The sequence below is a fragment of the Meriones unguiculatus genome, chromosome 18 (assembly GCF_030254825.1).
Source record: "Meriones unguiculatus strain TT.TT164.6M chromosome 18, Bangor_MerUng_6.1, whole genome shotgun sequence".
NCBI lineage: Eukaryota > Metazoa > Chordata > Mammalia > Rodentia > Muridae > Meriones > Meriones unguiculatus.
In genome coordinates, this window is record NC_083365.1 from 63,413,151 (window position 1) to 63,428,707 (window position 15,557).

At 41.1% G+C, this 15,557-nt stretch overlaps 1 protein-coding gene across 1 annotated transcript in view; it reads right to left on the reverse strand.

Annotated features, from left to right (window-relative positions):
• Positions 1-15,557, reverse strand: part of LOC110565027 (contactin-associated protein like 5-1-like) — a 703,043-nt gene that overhangs the window by 354,639 nt on the left and 332,847 nt on the right. Inside the window, exon 5 of the mRNA XM_060371632.1 lies at positions 9,665-9,868. Within this exon, the coding sequence (XP_060227615.1) occupies positions 9,665-9,868 (204 nt within the window). The remainder of the gene's footprint in view (positions 1-9,664; positions 9,869-15,557) is intronic.

Consider the following 15,557-nt stretch of genomic DNA (forward strand, 5'->3'; position numbering starts at 1 on the left):
CACTGTCTCTGATGAACATCTTTTAATATTAAATTTTTAATTTTTATATCAATTACAGTTTATTCACTTTGTATTGCAGCTGTAGCCTCTCCCTCATTCTCTCCCAATCCCACCCTCCCTCCCGCATCTCTTCCAAGTCCTCCTCCCCTTCCATCTGACCCTAGCTTATCATGTCTCAACAAGCCTAGCTGCATTGTCCTCCTCTGTGTCCTGGCAAGGCTGCACCCCTCTCAGGATGGCAGAGTGTTCCAAGAGCCAGCCCATGAGTTCACGTCACAGACAGTCCCTGTTCCGCTTACTAGGGCATCCACTTGGATACTGAGCTACCATGGGCTACATCTGAGCATCATCCTTGGTTGGAGTATCAGTCTCAGAAAAGATCCCTGTGCCCAGATTTTTTGGTTCTGTTGCTCTCCTTGTAGAGCTCCTGTCCTCTCCAGGTCTTTCTATCTCCCCTTTCTTTCATAAGATTCTCTGCACTCTGCCCAAAGTTTGGTTATGAGTATCTTAAGAAAACACAGTCACTGAGATACAGACACAGCAAGCTATATTGCTAAGTCTAAGTTAGGACATTAGATAGGGATATTTAAGTCCTGGCCCTTTAACCTGGTCATCTATGTTCTTGAAATGTATTCTTTTTTTTTTTTTTTTTTTTTTGTGTGTGTGAGTTTTTTTTTTTTAAATTTTTCATCAATTACACTTTACTCATTCTGTATCTCCCCATAAGCCCCTCCCTCCTCCCCTCCCAATTCCACCCTCCCTCCTCCCTCTGCTTGCATGCCACTCCCCAAGTCCACTGATAGGGGAGGTTCTCCTCTCCTTTCTGATCTTAGTCTATCAGTTACATAGTAATGTAAAGAGGGACTGCCTCTGACATAATCTGATTGGCCTGCTCTTTGATCACCTCCCCATTGGGGGGGGGGGGGAGCAGCCTTACCAGGCCATAGTAGAGGACAATGCAGCCACTTTTGAAATGTATTCTAAAGAAAAAAAAAAATGAGGTGGTTCAAAAAAGGCTAATGATTTAAAAATTGAAGATAATGTTCAGTAGTTTGGAAAGAGATTAAACATACATGCAAAACCAGCAAAAGGATATAAGATAGCTGTTGAAGTAGCATTTATAAAGTTAGAGTGTGTTTAAATATTTTTGAGTGAATGTAATAATTTTAGATGAAATTAAAGGTGGCAGCTAATAAAAAATATCCAATAGCTTAAAATACTTAATTTGGGATATACACAAGTGGGATAGTGATGGGCAAATAAGCACTACTAATAAAGTAATAAATGGTGTAAAATCATAAAGCACAAAAATCTGCTACATTATTAAAAATATTTTTCTTTTCTTCTATATTTGAAAGTTAGAATAACTAGTTCAATAGCCAGAAAGAACACTATTAAATTACATTTATCCTTTGTGAATTACTGAATGCTTCCTGAATTATAAGGAGTTGCAAATGTTTATTTGATGGCTTGTACAAAGAATTCAATGTCTTGAACAGGATAGATGGGTTCTTAATATAATCTAACATTAAGTTATGTCCATACTCAGAAATTCAACTTTTATTACATGTATTTACTTCTTTACACGGGATATTGTGAAATTGAGCGTGCAATGGTGAGCAGGCACAGGCCAGGAAAAAAAAAAACAAAAAAACACTTTGCTGGCATTGTTTTGTTTTGTTTATTTTTTTTTCTTTCACCTTCTGTGTTCTAGGGTTTGAATTCAGAGTGTGAGCCTTGGCAGCCAGCACCTTTAGCCACAGAAGCATCTCACAGGGCCCCAAGTTTACTTCTTGATTAATTCCAAAGAGAAAGATATGAATGAATTCCATCCACTCCTCATTTAGTTATTAATATATATATATAAGAATTTCATACATATTTTTGAATTTCACATATGTATGTGAAAAGTGGTATGATAAAATAAACTCAGAAAACAAAATTACATTATTTGAATATTAGTAGCTTAGAATTATATTGCTGAAGAAAGAACAATGACTATCTAATGAAATCTCCCCTAGAAATTTAGATTGTTGTTGTGGAAACCATAGAAAATATAATTCTCAGAACACTAACAATTTTTTTTTTATCTCAGGACATCTGTTTACAGATTTATCTCAATTGCATTTGATGTTAAATTATAGCATCTTAACAGACTTTCAATTTATTAAGACAAGATAATGAACGTTCGAGAAGACAAATGACAGTAAGGAAGAAGCTTGCTTGAAGGACAGAAATACTATATATATTATATATTAAAATGGAACCTCTTTTCCATTTACTTTGAAGATAACATAAGTACTTCCTAAGCCTATTGCAATGAAAATGGGAAAGGAGTGTTTGCCCGTTTAACAGATGTATCACTTGCAGTTTTTAACTGTATTTCATAGGCATAAATATTTTTCTCACATGTATACGTGTGCATCATATGCATGCCTGGTGCCTGTAGAGCTTAGAAGAGGACGTTGGTTTCCTTAAAATTGGAATTATGGACCTAGGGTTGTGAGATGCCATGTGGGTTCTGGGAATTGAACCCAGTCCATCTATAAGAGCAAAGGTGGTAACGGCTGAGCCATTTCTCCAGGAGAACATTAGATATTTATTTTTAGTGTTGTGTGTTTGTGTGTCCATATCTGTGAGTATACATGTGCACTTGAGTACAGGTGCTCATGAGAGCCATAACAGCACCCCTAATCTTCTGGAGCCAGAGGGTTAGGCAGTTGTGAGTCTGTCCTTGTGGGTACTGAGGACTGGATGCTCTTCCTCTGCATTCTTAACCACTGAGTCATCTCAACAGCCCTAATGTTTACACTTTCATCTTCATGCTTATTTTAACTCCTTCCCCTTTTCCTGGGAAGGGAAGCACAGGCTGCTGGCCAGAGAGTTCCAGGATTCTACCTGTTTCTACCTTGTCAGGCCTGGGGTTATAAATCTGTGCTACTGAACCCAGAGTTTCTTTGTGGATTGTGGAGGTCACATTCACTCACCCATTCTAAAACAGCAAGCACAGCAAGTTACCAAAGACTCACCTCCCCAACCTTATCAAGTTTCTTACAGAGGTAATATTAGATTGTTTTGGTATCTTTAAAGATTTATTTTATTATTGTGGGCGGTGGGTGGGTGTGTGTCGCATGCGCACAGGAAAACAAAGGCCAGAAGACGGCACTGGATCTCTCGGAGCTATCGTTCTGAGCAGCTGTGAGAGGCCTGCCATGGATCACAGGAACCAAGCTCCAGTCCTCTGCAAAAGCCGGAAGTGCTCTCAACCACTGGGCTATCTCTCTAAACCCCTTCATATGCTGTTTTAATCATTCCTGAACACAACTTAGGGAAAAAAATCAAGTTGGTTTCATAGAAGCTGTGAGACTTACCCGAATTCTTACAGAATTAATTACCCCAAGCATCACCTACCCTAAAAGCTAATATTCTGCTTGCTGGCACAAGGATGATATTCCCATCCGTTCTTGTCTCTGTGTTCTTACTACCTGCATTCCACCCTGCCAGTCTGTTGCTTGAGATCAGTGTGAGCTGTGAGGAGTAGAGGGGCTCCTACTTGGAAAACATACAGGAAACAACTGGATAATTTGGAGAGCCAAGCACTGTAGCTAAGGCAAGTGGTGAAATACAAAGGCAGAAGACATTGTATAGAAGGCCAAGGTAAACTGCAGTTCCATAGGTTAGCCAGGACCAGGAAGGCATAACTCTGTAACAATTTTTACTATATGCAAGACTCACAAGTGGTCTCCAAAGGACCCTAGTGAGAACATGAAACACAGGAAAGTGGTTGATCCCCCCACACACACACACACACCAGCTGCCCTCTCATAAAGGCAGAACAAATTAATGGGTATCACTAAAACAATGAAACACAAATTTTGTCTTTGGAAAACCAATTTGGGTTGCTCCATCCTTGCTTCTTACTGGTGTCCAACTTCTGTGACTTTGCATGCAATATAAAAGTGTTTTCATAATGAGCTTATGTGATAAGGTTTAGCTTGTGCATGGGTGCTATGTTTTAAGTAATGTTAAGCAGCTTGAAGATAAGTAGAAATATTTTAAAAGCAGGAAATGACAAGTACAACTTTTAGATCAATAGTGTTGAGCTCATTGCTTAATTGCTGGCCAGTGATGATTAATGTTTATTCCTAATCGTGCAAGATATCAAACCATCTAGGCGACAGACATTTGCTCATGTCTGTGAAAAAGTTTCTAGACTGGATTGAGGGAGGGAGATACACCTTAAATGTGGGCAGCAACTTGTCATGGGCTGGGTGTCAGGAGTGAACAGTGAGGAGAAAGTGAGTTGAGCATGAACATGCATCTCTTTCTTCTTCTTGACTGCAGATGCAATGCAACCAGTTATAAAGTTTTATTTTTTATATGTCTAACCCATCAAGATGGACTGTACCCTTGAATTTTGAGGTGAAATAAGTCTTTTCTTCCTTATGTGCTTTGGTCGAGTGTTTGGCACATCAGCAGGTCATGAATTTGTAAGTCAACATATGCTTATTTTATAAATTACAGAATTTACAAATAATATTTCATAGCCATTCGCATTGTCTAAAACATCTGTCTTCCTACTTCACAATCAATTCCAAAGAACATAAGATCACCTGGAACAATTGTTCTCAGAGTGTAGCACATGAATGTTGGCCACCTGATATTTAGTGCAGTACTCTTTGATGAGGACATATAGCATCTTAGTGATCAGTGAGTGTCAGGACACTTGGTAAGATTCAAAGAGCCTTCAGATCCATATTCTGTAGGTGTACAGTCAGGAGACCTTACATTATTGACAGGCGTCATGGAATGTGGTTAGAAGTAACACATAGGGAGACTGCAGATGTAGCTCAGTTGTTAGAGTGCTTGCCTAACACCCATGAGGTCCTGGGTTCCATCCCCATCACTGCATAAACTGGTCATGTGGTGCCCGTAATCTCAGCATTCAGGGGTAGACACAGGAAGACCTGAAGTTCCAGGTCACTCTCAGCCACACAGCAAGTTTAAAGCCAGCCTGGAATGCCTGAGACTCTGTCTCCCAATAAATCATAACAGAAAAGAAATACAGTAAAAGACTGTTGTCAGGTTTCGTATGCATATATATTTAAGTGTCTGAATGTAAACTTGCAAAACAGAGAAAACTGAAAAGAGATACCTTTCAGAAGACATTATAAATATTCTGTAAACACCCAGTTATTTGTCTTAATGAAGTGACTATAAAATGTATGGTCACTGGTATCTTCAGAGTTGAAGAAACTCATGATTTTCTGGAAAAGTTCTCATGCAGTTCACGGCTTTAGCCTTTGACCCCTGCACCTGGGACCCAAAGGAACCAAGCTCTGCTAGTGATCTATGGCAAGATTTTTTCACCGTTCCACATCTGTACGTGCTGGGATAACCCAACATCGCACTTCAGTTCAAAAACATTGAAGTGTTGTAAGGATGAGTAACCTGCATGCTCTGTTGATGTCTTGTTCAGCACTTAACAACAGCTTCCCAGTCACACAATTCTTCTGCCCGTTGATTCTCCATCTGCTGTTCCCACATTTGTAATTCTACAGAGGGCAGTGTGCTATAGGCAACTGAAAGGAGGGGACACACTTTACCCCATGTATTAAAGAGTAAATCTCATGCCCAATTAGAAATTCTAAAAAAAAAAAAAAAAAATTCTGTGTTCTACCTTTGGAAAGTATAACAAGGACTACCTAGTGAAATTTCACCACAAAACCAATTCTGCCCAAAGGACACAGCAAATATAACTATAGAATACAAACTGCAGTTTGCCATATACCTCTCCCATTTGTCCTTCCTTCTTTTTATTATGTGTTTTTATGTGTGTGTGTGCATGTGTATGTGTGTGTACACGCAGAAGGTCAATCTCCAGTGCAGTTTTTCAATTTTCCATCTTGCTGTTGCTGTTTGGGAAATGTTTGTTTAAAGTAAGGTCTCCCACTGGCTTAGAACTCACCAAATAGGTAGACAAGAGGCCCAACGGAGATCCCAGGATACTTGTGTTCCCAGTACTAACGTTATACGTATGTGTCACATCTGGCTTTTTGTAGGTTCAGTGGAATTAATTGAGGGCCTTATGCTTGTATGACAAGAAAGTTAGCAACAGAGCCAACTCCCCAACCCACAATTTATATTAATCTTATATGTTAGGGATCAATTTCATGAGTTAAACTTAATCTGTAAATTCTTCCTACTTCCTATTTTAATTAATTAATTAAAGAAGAAAGATTTCCAGCCTGAGACCATTCTCCTCCCTCCTCTCCTCCTAGTCCAACCCTCACACCCTCTTCCCCCATAACAACTCTCTTTATTCTCAGGAAGGAGAGGTACCCAAGTGGAACCAAACTACCCTGGCATCTTTTTCTTATATTTCATAGAGGTCACAAGGATACTTGGGGTTGCCGTTGAAGAAGGACAAGAATAAGGAATGTATTGTGCTCAGATAGGGGTGTCGATTCTCATGTTCTTCGGATGACTAAAATATAGCTTGTTCTGATGTCCCCTGTGTACCTTGTGCCTGCACCCCATATTGAATTAAAGTTCTCTTTTTTTGACTACAAGATAATAAGTACTAATAATACAGTAAATACAATGTGTTTCCTTTTGTTTATACTACTATTATTATATTAACATGGCAATAGGGAGGGGTTCTCAGACAAAGCAGCCTTGTGGGACCGAGAAAGATCACTTAGCCAGTTAAAGTAATGTTCCATTTACCTCAATGACCTAGGGAACCACATGGAAAAAAGTGAGAACCAACCCCTGAAGGTTGTCCTCTGAACTTTAAAACTGTGTAATTGCACACCACAACCACATACAGAAAAATCAATGAATGTCATTAATTTTTAAAATAAAATAAGGCAATTTTCTTTTCAATGCAGTTTATTCAGGAACCTTGAACAATCATCTGACCCTGGGGAAAGCCAGCCCACAGCTTAAATAGCCTCTGGGTGGCCAACCCCAGCATGCCATGTGGGCAATGCAGATAGGTCCACATACATGGAAGCAAGCCAGATCCTCAGCCTTAGCCAAATGTGGAATTGTTCGTGAGAGAGAGCACTCACCATCGGGAAGGTGAAAGGCGGAAACCAGCTCCATCTTTAAGACGCGGCATTACGCAGCTCTCTACAGTTCCCCCTTTTTGCTTTAGACGCATCAGGCAAGAGTGGAGGTCTGATCTCTGATATTAGAAATAAATTGGGACTTTGTACCGATGTTCATTTAGGTGTCATCCACCCAAAGAGCATCAGAACCTGTCCGATACCTTTTTCTCAGAGGCGGGACCTGGGGCATCAACCCACATGTAATCAGACATGCTCTTCTCGGGTCCAAAGCGGCTGACCCTGAGTGCAGTGCTTAGCCTCGCATCCTGAGCATAACATTTTAGCTTTTTATGGTAGCCAACCATGCTTGGGGAGATGCTCCAACCTACATCTTTTCTGTTTGCTTTTTCCTAGAGGAAAGCTCATTTGGTTTTCCTCAGTGCACTTAGGAGCTCAGAACCTATCTCCTGTGGCTTGCACTGTCCTTCCATTCTTCCATGAGAAGGCATAAGGGAACCCACTCCCTTTCGTATTGGGGTGGAAAGTTGAGAACAATGAATGTGGACCAACTCACAGTAAGACTAGCTGAGGGTCTAGCTCACCCAGACAGGGAAACAACATCCATTGCAGACAGGCAGGAAAGTACTCTTTACTAAACAGTAGCCTTCCAGGTCCCCGTATCATCCACCCAGACTCAGTCCATGTAAAGACTTTCCATTCACACGTATCACTGCCCACTAAGAAGGGCGAAGCAATTAGGTGTTTTCTCCTTTTTTGCTTTGTTGTTGTTGTTTTGTTTGTTTCTTTTGTTTTGTTTAACATACCTGATCAGTTCAGTTATGAAAAATCTCATTATAGTAAGTACATGTTTAAAATTTTTTAAGTTACTTATGAGTTTGAATTCTGAAAGAAAAATCACTGAGTGGCCATTGTCACAGTAAATTCTACCAGAGTGGACGCAGGACTAGCCACAGGATTATCATCATGGATTGCTGCAGCCATGAATCATCTGAAGGAATGGGCGGGCATGGGAGCATTAGCAGGCCTTCTGGTGTTGGTCTCCTTGGTTTGCCTGTGGTATATATGCAAGATTAGAGTCTCACAACAGTGTGATGCAGCCATGATCATTCAGGCCTTTACAGCCATTGAAGCAGGACATTCTCCCCAAGCATGGTTGGCTACCATAAAAAGCTAAAATGTTATGCTCAGGATGCGAGGCTAAGCACTGCACTCAGGGTCAGCCGCTTTGGACCCAGAGAAGAGCATGTCTGATTGCATGCGGGTTGATGCCCCAGGTCCCGCCTCTGAGAAAAAGGTATGGGACGGGTCTGATGCTCTTTGGGTGGATGACACCTAAATGAACATCGGTACAAAGTCCCAATTTATTTCTAATATCAGAGATCAGACCTCTACTCTTGCCTTATGCGTCTAAAACAAAAAGGGGGAACTGTAGAGAGCTGCGGAATGCTATGCCTTAAAGATGGAGCTGGTTTCCGCCTTCCACCTTCCCGATGGTGAGTGCTCTCTGTCACGAACAATTCCACATTTGGCTAAGGCTGAGGATCTGGCTTGCTTCCATGTATGTGGACCTATCTGCATTGCCCACGTGGCACGCCTGGGTTGGCTACCCAGAGGCTATTTAAGCTGTGGGCTGGCTTTCCCCAGGGTCAGATGATTGTTCAAGGTTCCTGAATAAACTGCATTGAAAAAAAAAAGATATTAAAAAGTTATGTTGTACCTTCCCATATATTGAAATGTTGTCTTTATCACAGAATACCTTTGGTGAAAAAAATTAAATAAGTGCTGTTCTACTCCCATGAAGAAAATGGAAATAGAACACTTAGACAGTGCTCCGGTGACTCCATTTGATGTGGAGGAAGATGCTCCCATGCATGCTATAGTGACTTTGTACAAAAATCAGTAACTATGAACACCTGAGGACCTGCATTTGAATTTCTACAACTCATATCCAATAGTAATAGTAGTAGCAGTAAAATGTGTGCATAGCTGGGCCTATAATACCAATACCCAATGACAGAAATACATGAATCTTAAGAGCTCACTGGCCACTCAGCCTAGGCCCAAATACAAGGTTCTGGTTAAGTAAAAGACCTCCTCAAGGCAACAGAGCAGAGATAGAATGAGATGCTGAGTGTTGTGCTCAGTTTTCCACAGGTGTATGGATATGCATGCATACCTGTATATTTATGTTCATACTACACAAACATACACACATGCACACACACACACACACACACACACACACACACACACACCATATCACACAGGGTAGAAACCAATGTATAATAAGGCTGCACAAGCATGAGAATTTGAGTTCAAGCCCTAGAGATCAGTTAAAAAGCAAGCTGTAGCAGCTCATACTTACACTCCCAACATGTGGGAGTAGTCAGGGAGGGAAAATAGGGACAGGAAGCTCCTTGGGGTTTATTTGTCATTCAGCTTGGCCAAATCAGTAAGCTACAAGTTCAGTAAGAGACTGTCACAAAGTGTGTGTGTTGTTGGAGGTGGGGGATGATTGAGGAAGACCCTTGAGCTTCAGCTCTGACCTCAACAGTCATTGGCACATAAATGTATGGGTCTGATCTTACCCAGGTTCAGGTATAGGGCTAGCTTGCCCTCCTGGAGCTCCAAGGTAATGTGGTCTCCGCGTTGTCCTTCTCCATGGAACAGAACTCCATCTCCTTGCATGCTTTTGAACTTCAGGGAGATCACATCTTTGAGAGTGCTCATCGTCTTCTGATTGAACCTGTACAAAAGCGAGCTTCGGCCATCAAAGTCAGCAACATCTGATTCTAGGAGCAAAGAGAAGAGAGAATGAAACATCAATGTGTTTCCTCATGGCAACTCTTCTTGCTTCTCATCTTTGATGCTGTTCAGGTCACAGGACTGTTCCAGAAATCTGGAAACTCTTTCTTACAAGAAGGCACATGGAATAAAACAAACTATGTGGAATCTGAAGAATCATTCATTTTAGGCAGTGCATACACACCATACTGAGGTAGAAACTTACACAATGATTGTCAAACAAAACAAGAGAAGAGAAGCAGAAGGTTCTGTATGGGAGCTGTCACATAATTCCTTTCAATGGGGTACACTGAGCAAGAGAGTCTCAAGGCTGTGTTTGCCCTCCAGAATGAAGGGATAGCATTAAACAAAAAATAGTACAGTACATGGAGATCTAGAAATGATGGAGCCTGAGAGGGAAGAGGAAACTTGATTTAAAGCTTGTAGAGGAGTTTCATTAAGAGTAAAAATAAGAGGGAGATAGGGAGAGTGAGAGAAATATATAGCTGCAATGCAAGGGATACCCAGAGAGGCCAGAGGTGCTGTTTCAGAGAGCAGCATTTAGAGCTCCTGTGAAGAAATCCTCTGAGGAGTCTTGGAACCATACTTGGAACAAATAATATGTCTGATATTTTCTAACCTTTCAGGGGTGGCAGACAGACTGCTTCTGGTGTAAAGGTGCAGGCTCATGTTCTAAGAGTGATATACCAGCCTGTGCTTAAGGAGATGGGATGGCAGTGACACAAGCACCTGCATCAGGCTTTTCTGGGACCAGTGGTTGGTCTGTAATAACCTCCCATGATTAATTGTTTTGCCAATTTGATTGTGACATTTATAACCTTTGGTCACTTCATTATAAGCTTCAGGCTGGAGCTGAAAAAGAGCAAGAGCTCTGAATGAATAGTTACATTTCTAGAACCCTGTGCTGGGAAGTCTGAAGATTCTTTGGGCTTTAGTGGGAAATAATAACCAGTGTATGGAGACTGAGAATTTGAACAGAGGGATAGGCAGTATAAATGCTTTGCTGTGGGCTAGTAATGTAGCTTTTAAGAATTTTATGCTGAGAGTGGCCATTGTCACAGTAAATTCTACCAGAGTGGACGCAGGACTAGCCACAGGATTATCAACATGGATTGCTGCAGCCATGAATCATCTGAAGGAATGGGCGGGCATGGGAGCGTTAGCAGGCCTTCTGGTGTTGGTCTCCTTGGTTTGCCTGTGGTATATATGCAAGATTAGAGTCTCACAACAGTGTGATGCAGCCATGATCATTCAGGCCTTTACAGCCATTGAAGCAGGACATTCTCCCCAAGCATGGTTGGATACCATAAAAAGCTAAAATGATACGCTCAGGATGCGAGGCTAAGCACTGCACTCAGGGTCAGCTGCTTTCGACCCAGAGAAGAGCATGTCTGATTGCATGCGGGTTGATGCCCCAGGTCCCGCCTCTGAGAAAAAGGTATGGGACGGGTCTGATGCTCTTTGGGTGGATGACACCTAAATGAACATCAGTACAAAGTCCCAATTTATTTCTAATATCAGAGATCAGACCTCTACTCTTGCCTGATGCGTCTAAAACAAAAAGGGGGAACTGTAGAGAGCTGCGGAATGCTATGCCTTAAAGATGGAGCTGGTTTCTGCCTTCCACCTTCCCGATGGTGAGTGCTCTCTGTCACGAACAATTCCACTTTTGGCTAAGGCTGAGGATCTGGCTTGCTTCCATGTATGTGGACCTATCTGCATTGCCCACGTGGCACGCCTGGGTTGGCTACCCAGAGGCTATTTAAGCTGTGGGCTGGCTTTCCCCAGGGTCCGAGGATTGTTCAAGGTTCCTGAGTAAACTGCATTGAAAAAAAAAAAGAATTTTATGCAAAATATTTAGTCACTATTTTTCTGCTTTGGCATTGATTCATGTCTGAGATAGTCCCTTAGTTTAGATATAAAAGTTAAGCAAATGTATGTAATAACATGAAAACTCTCAATATATACACACATTGTCTCATGTCGACTCAGAGTAAGTATATCTTGTTTCTTAAATAGATGAGCAAAATAGCCTGTTTTTCTCTGCACATAACATACTCACCCATTAGGATATCAGAGTAGCCTTACAGCATGGCAAAGAACTGGCCAATGCAATATAAAGGTAGCTAGGTTTATGATAATGTGAATGGAGCGACTGACTCTGCCTAGTAAGAAGAGGTGGGAGGAGAGGTCAGAAGACCCTCACCTGGAAGTCAAGTCTTCCCACCTGGGAGTGGCCTCGTGAGACCGAGGGTACACAGAATGGAAGAATAGGCAAGGGAGACTCTGTGCAGCTTCCATGAGGTGATCATCCACAACAGGATGGAGCTTTGCAGTGCAGCAACTGCTGTACTATCACCAACACTCCTTTGACTAATTTCTTACCAATGCTCACGAAGCAAGCATAATAAGCTTATTTGTTTGTCTAATTGGGCTTTGGTGGTATCCCTACTTTGATCTGTTCTCTATGCACTATCTGGGGTGAATAGACAATTGCTATGATTTTTTTTTTACTTCACACTATAGTCATTTATAGAATATCAGAGTGTCATTTAATCCAACTTCAACTTGTATCATTTCTTTACTACTCCTTTGTCCTACTCCAGCCATCAAATCTTTGCTCTTTACTCTCAATTTTCTTGAGATCATCTTGGCTAAATGGTATGGTATTCGCCAAATATATGGTATCAGACAGTACTTGACAGCCTCATTTCATTTATTGTTTCACAGTTCAGTTAGTATGGAAGCCAGAAAGTGAAAATCAGAAAGTCATGATCTGAATTAATTTATGAAGTATATGCATATGCACAAACTGACAAGTGTCTGTCAGGATATACAGTAGAGAAAGTGTTTGATAGTGTGTATGTGTGTGTGTGTGTGTGCCTACATCCATGTTCATAAGCAGGTATGTACATGCAGTTGCATGTGCACATGCATGTGGAGGTTGGAGGTTGACACTGGATATATTCCTCATTCATATGCCACCTCGCTTTTGGTGGTGCTGTGGTTATTGTTGAGACAGAGGCTCATATACCCCATGCTGCTCTTGATTCACACTATTCCATGTATGACTTTGAACTTCCCATCCCCTTGTCTCTCTTTCCGGAGTACTAGGATTACAAGAGTGTACTATGTGCCTAGTTTTATGCTGTGATGCTGGAAACACCTCAAAGCTTTGTGCATGCACATACTCTCTCTATGAGTTGATGTTCCTTCCCAGCTCTCATTTTTCATTGACAGTGGTTCTCAACAAATAGGCAGATTGGATGGCCAGTACGCTCCTGGGCCTCCTGCTTCCACCTCAAGACTGAAATTACAAAAATGTGCTCAATGTGTCACTGAGCTTAGCTTTTTAAATGTGTGCTGAATTCATATTGCCATGCTTCAGTGCATTGTCTGGGAGAGACATATATCTGTATCTCCCCAGGAAAATTCATACAGCAAATAGTGACCCAAGCCAATACCTGTGGATCAAAGTGATATGCCTATTTGCTGACCTGCCACATTAGCTGCCCAACTCTTAGGTGCTAGGTGTTCATTTACACTGAAAAGATTAGTTCCCTCTAGAACCGTGCTCCTCAACCTGTAGGTCGTGGCACCTTTGGGGCTCAAACATATCAGATATCCAGCATATAAGATATTAACATTATGATTTTTAACAGTAGCAAAATAACAGTTATGAAGTAGCAACAAAAATAATTTTAAGTTTGGGGTCACAACAACATGAGGGAGTGTATTAAGGGTTCACAGCATTAGGAAGACAGAGAACCCCTGCTCATGTTTTCCATGTTTGCCCCTTGACTGGTGGTGCCTGCAGTATCCATTACATTTTCTGACTCTCACAGTGATGAGCATTTCCTTTATTTATCACACACTCAACCTGATAGGGAGGTGCAAGCTTTTATCCTAACACCACTTATCAACAGAAACATTTTTCTCATCGAAGAGAAGTTAGACAAATACCCTGGACATTTGGAAATTAATTAAATTGCACATGAATTGCCACAGCCATTTCACAGATGGAGAAGCAGAAGTTAAGGAGAAGTTTTGAACAAGGATTAAGTGTACCCACTGAATACTTAATTTCTTCTACAGACACTAGGGAGATGGTTATCATCTTCAGCACCACTTGGATAACCAGATTTAAATGCTAAGAACAGCTCATAATTATTACTGTTGCAGTTAAAGAAAAAGAAATACAACATATCTTAGATTTTCATCATTGGATGTTATTATACCTCTGTTTTGATGCCTTATTTGGATGTTAATTTATAGATAGAGTCAAATTATGAACATTAACATATTTATTTATTGTACATATATCTTGGCAGATTCTCTTTAAAACCTTAAGATGATGAAAGAAAATATATAGCATACCATAAGATGCATCCAGTTTAGAGATAAGCTCTTATTTTTAAGTTATTGTTGTGTGGTGTGGTTTGTAATTTCTTTCTCTCTCTCTCTCCTTCTCTCTCTCTCTCTCTCTCTCTCTCTCTCTCTCTCTCTCGTGTCTGTGTGTGTGTGTGTGTGTGTGTGTAATTGCAGGAATGCATTGCCGTTGTGTGCATGTGTAGACCAAAAATCAACTTTCAGGAGTGAGTTCTCTCCTTTCACCTTTTATTTGAGGCAGAGTCTTTTTAAATTGTTTTTTAAATATATTAAATTTTAAAAATTACACTTTATTCACTTTGTATCCCAGCTGTAGCCCCCTCCCTCAAACCCTCCCAATCACACTTACCTTCCCTCCTCTCCTCCCCTGCCCTTACTTCACTCCACTGATAAGGGAGGTCCTCCTTCCCTTCCACCTAATTCTAGTCTATCAGGGCTCATCAGTAGTAGCTGCATTGTCTTCCTCTGTGGCCAGGTGAGGCTGCTCCCCCATCATGGGAGGTGAGCAAAGAGCAGGCCAATCAGTTCATGGTTGACATAGTCCCTGTACCCATTACTAGGGAACCCACTTGGAGAATGAGCTTCTATGAGCTACATCTGTGCAGGGGTTCTAGGTTATCTGCATGAATGGTCTTTGTTTGGAATATCAGTCTCAGAAAATACCCCTGGGCCCAGAATTTTTAGTTCTGTTGCTCTCCTTGTGGAGCTCCTGTCCCCTCCAGGTGTTTCTACCTCCCCCTTGTTTTATTTGATTCCCTGCACTCTGCCCAATTTTGCCTATGAGTCTCAGCCTCTCCTTTGATAGCCTGCTGGGTAGTCTTTCAGAGGTCCTTTGTAGTAGGCTCCTGTCCTGTCCCCTGTTTTCTCCCTCTTCTGATGTCCACTCTGTTTGCCTTTCTGAATGAGCATTGATCTTCTTACCCAGGGTTGTCCTACTTGATTAGCTTCCTTAGGTGTACAGATTTTCATATGATTATCCTATATTATGTGTTTAATATCTGCTTATAAGTGAATATATACCCTGTGTGCTTTCTGCTTTGGGCATACCTCACAGGATGATCTCTTGTAGTTCCCACTATTTGTCTGCAAATTTCACGATTTCCTTGTTTTTAGTTGCTGAGCAGTATTCCATTGTGTAAATGTTCCACAATTTCTGTATCCATTCCCCAACTGAGGGACATGCAGGTAGTTTTCAGATTCTGGCTATTAAAAAACAGCAGCTTATAGATTGAGAAAGGATATTCACTGACCCTATTTTTAAAATTGTTTTTACCTCAAAGATGTGTA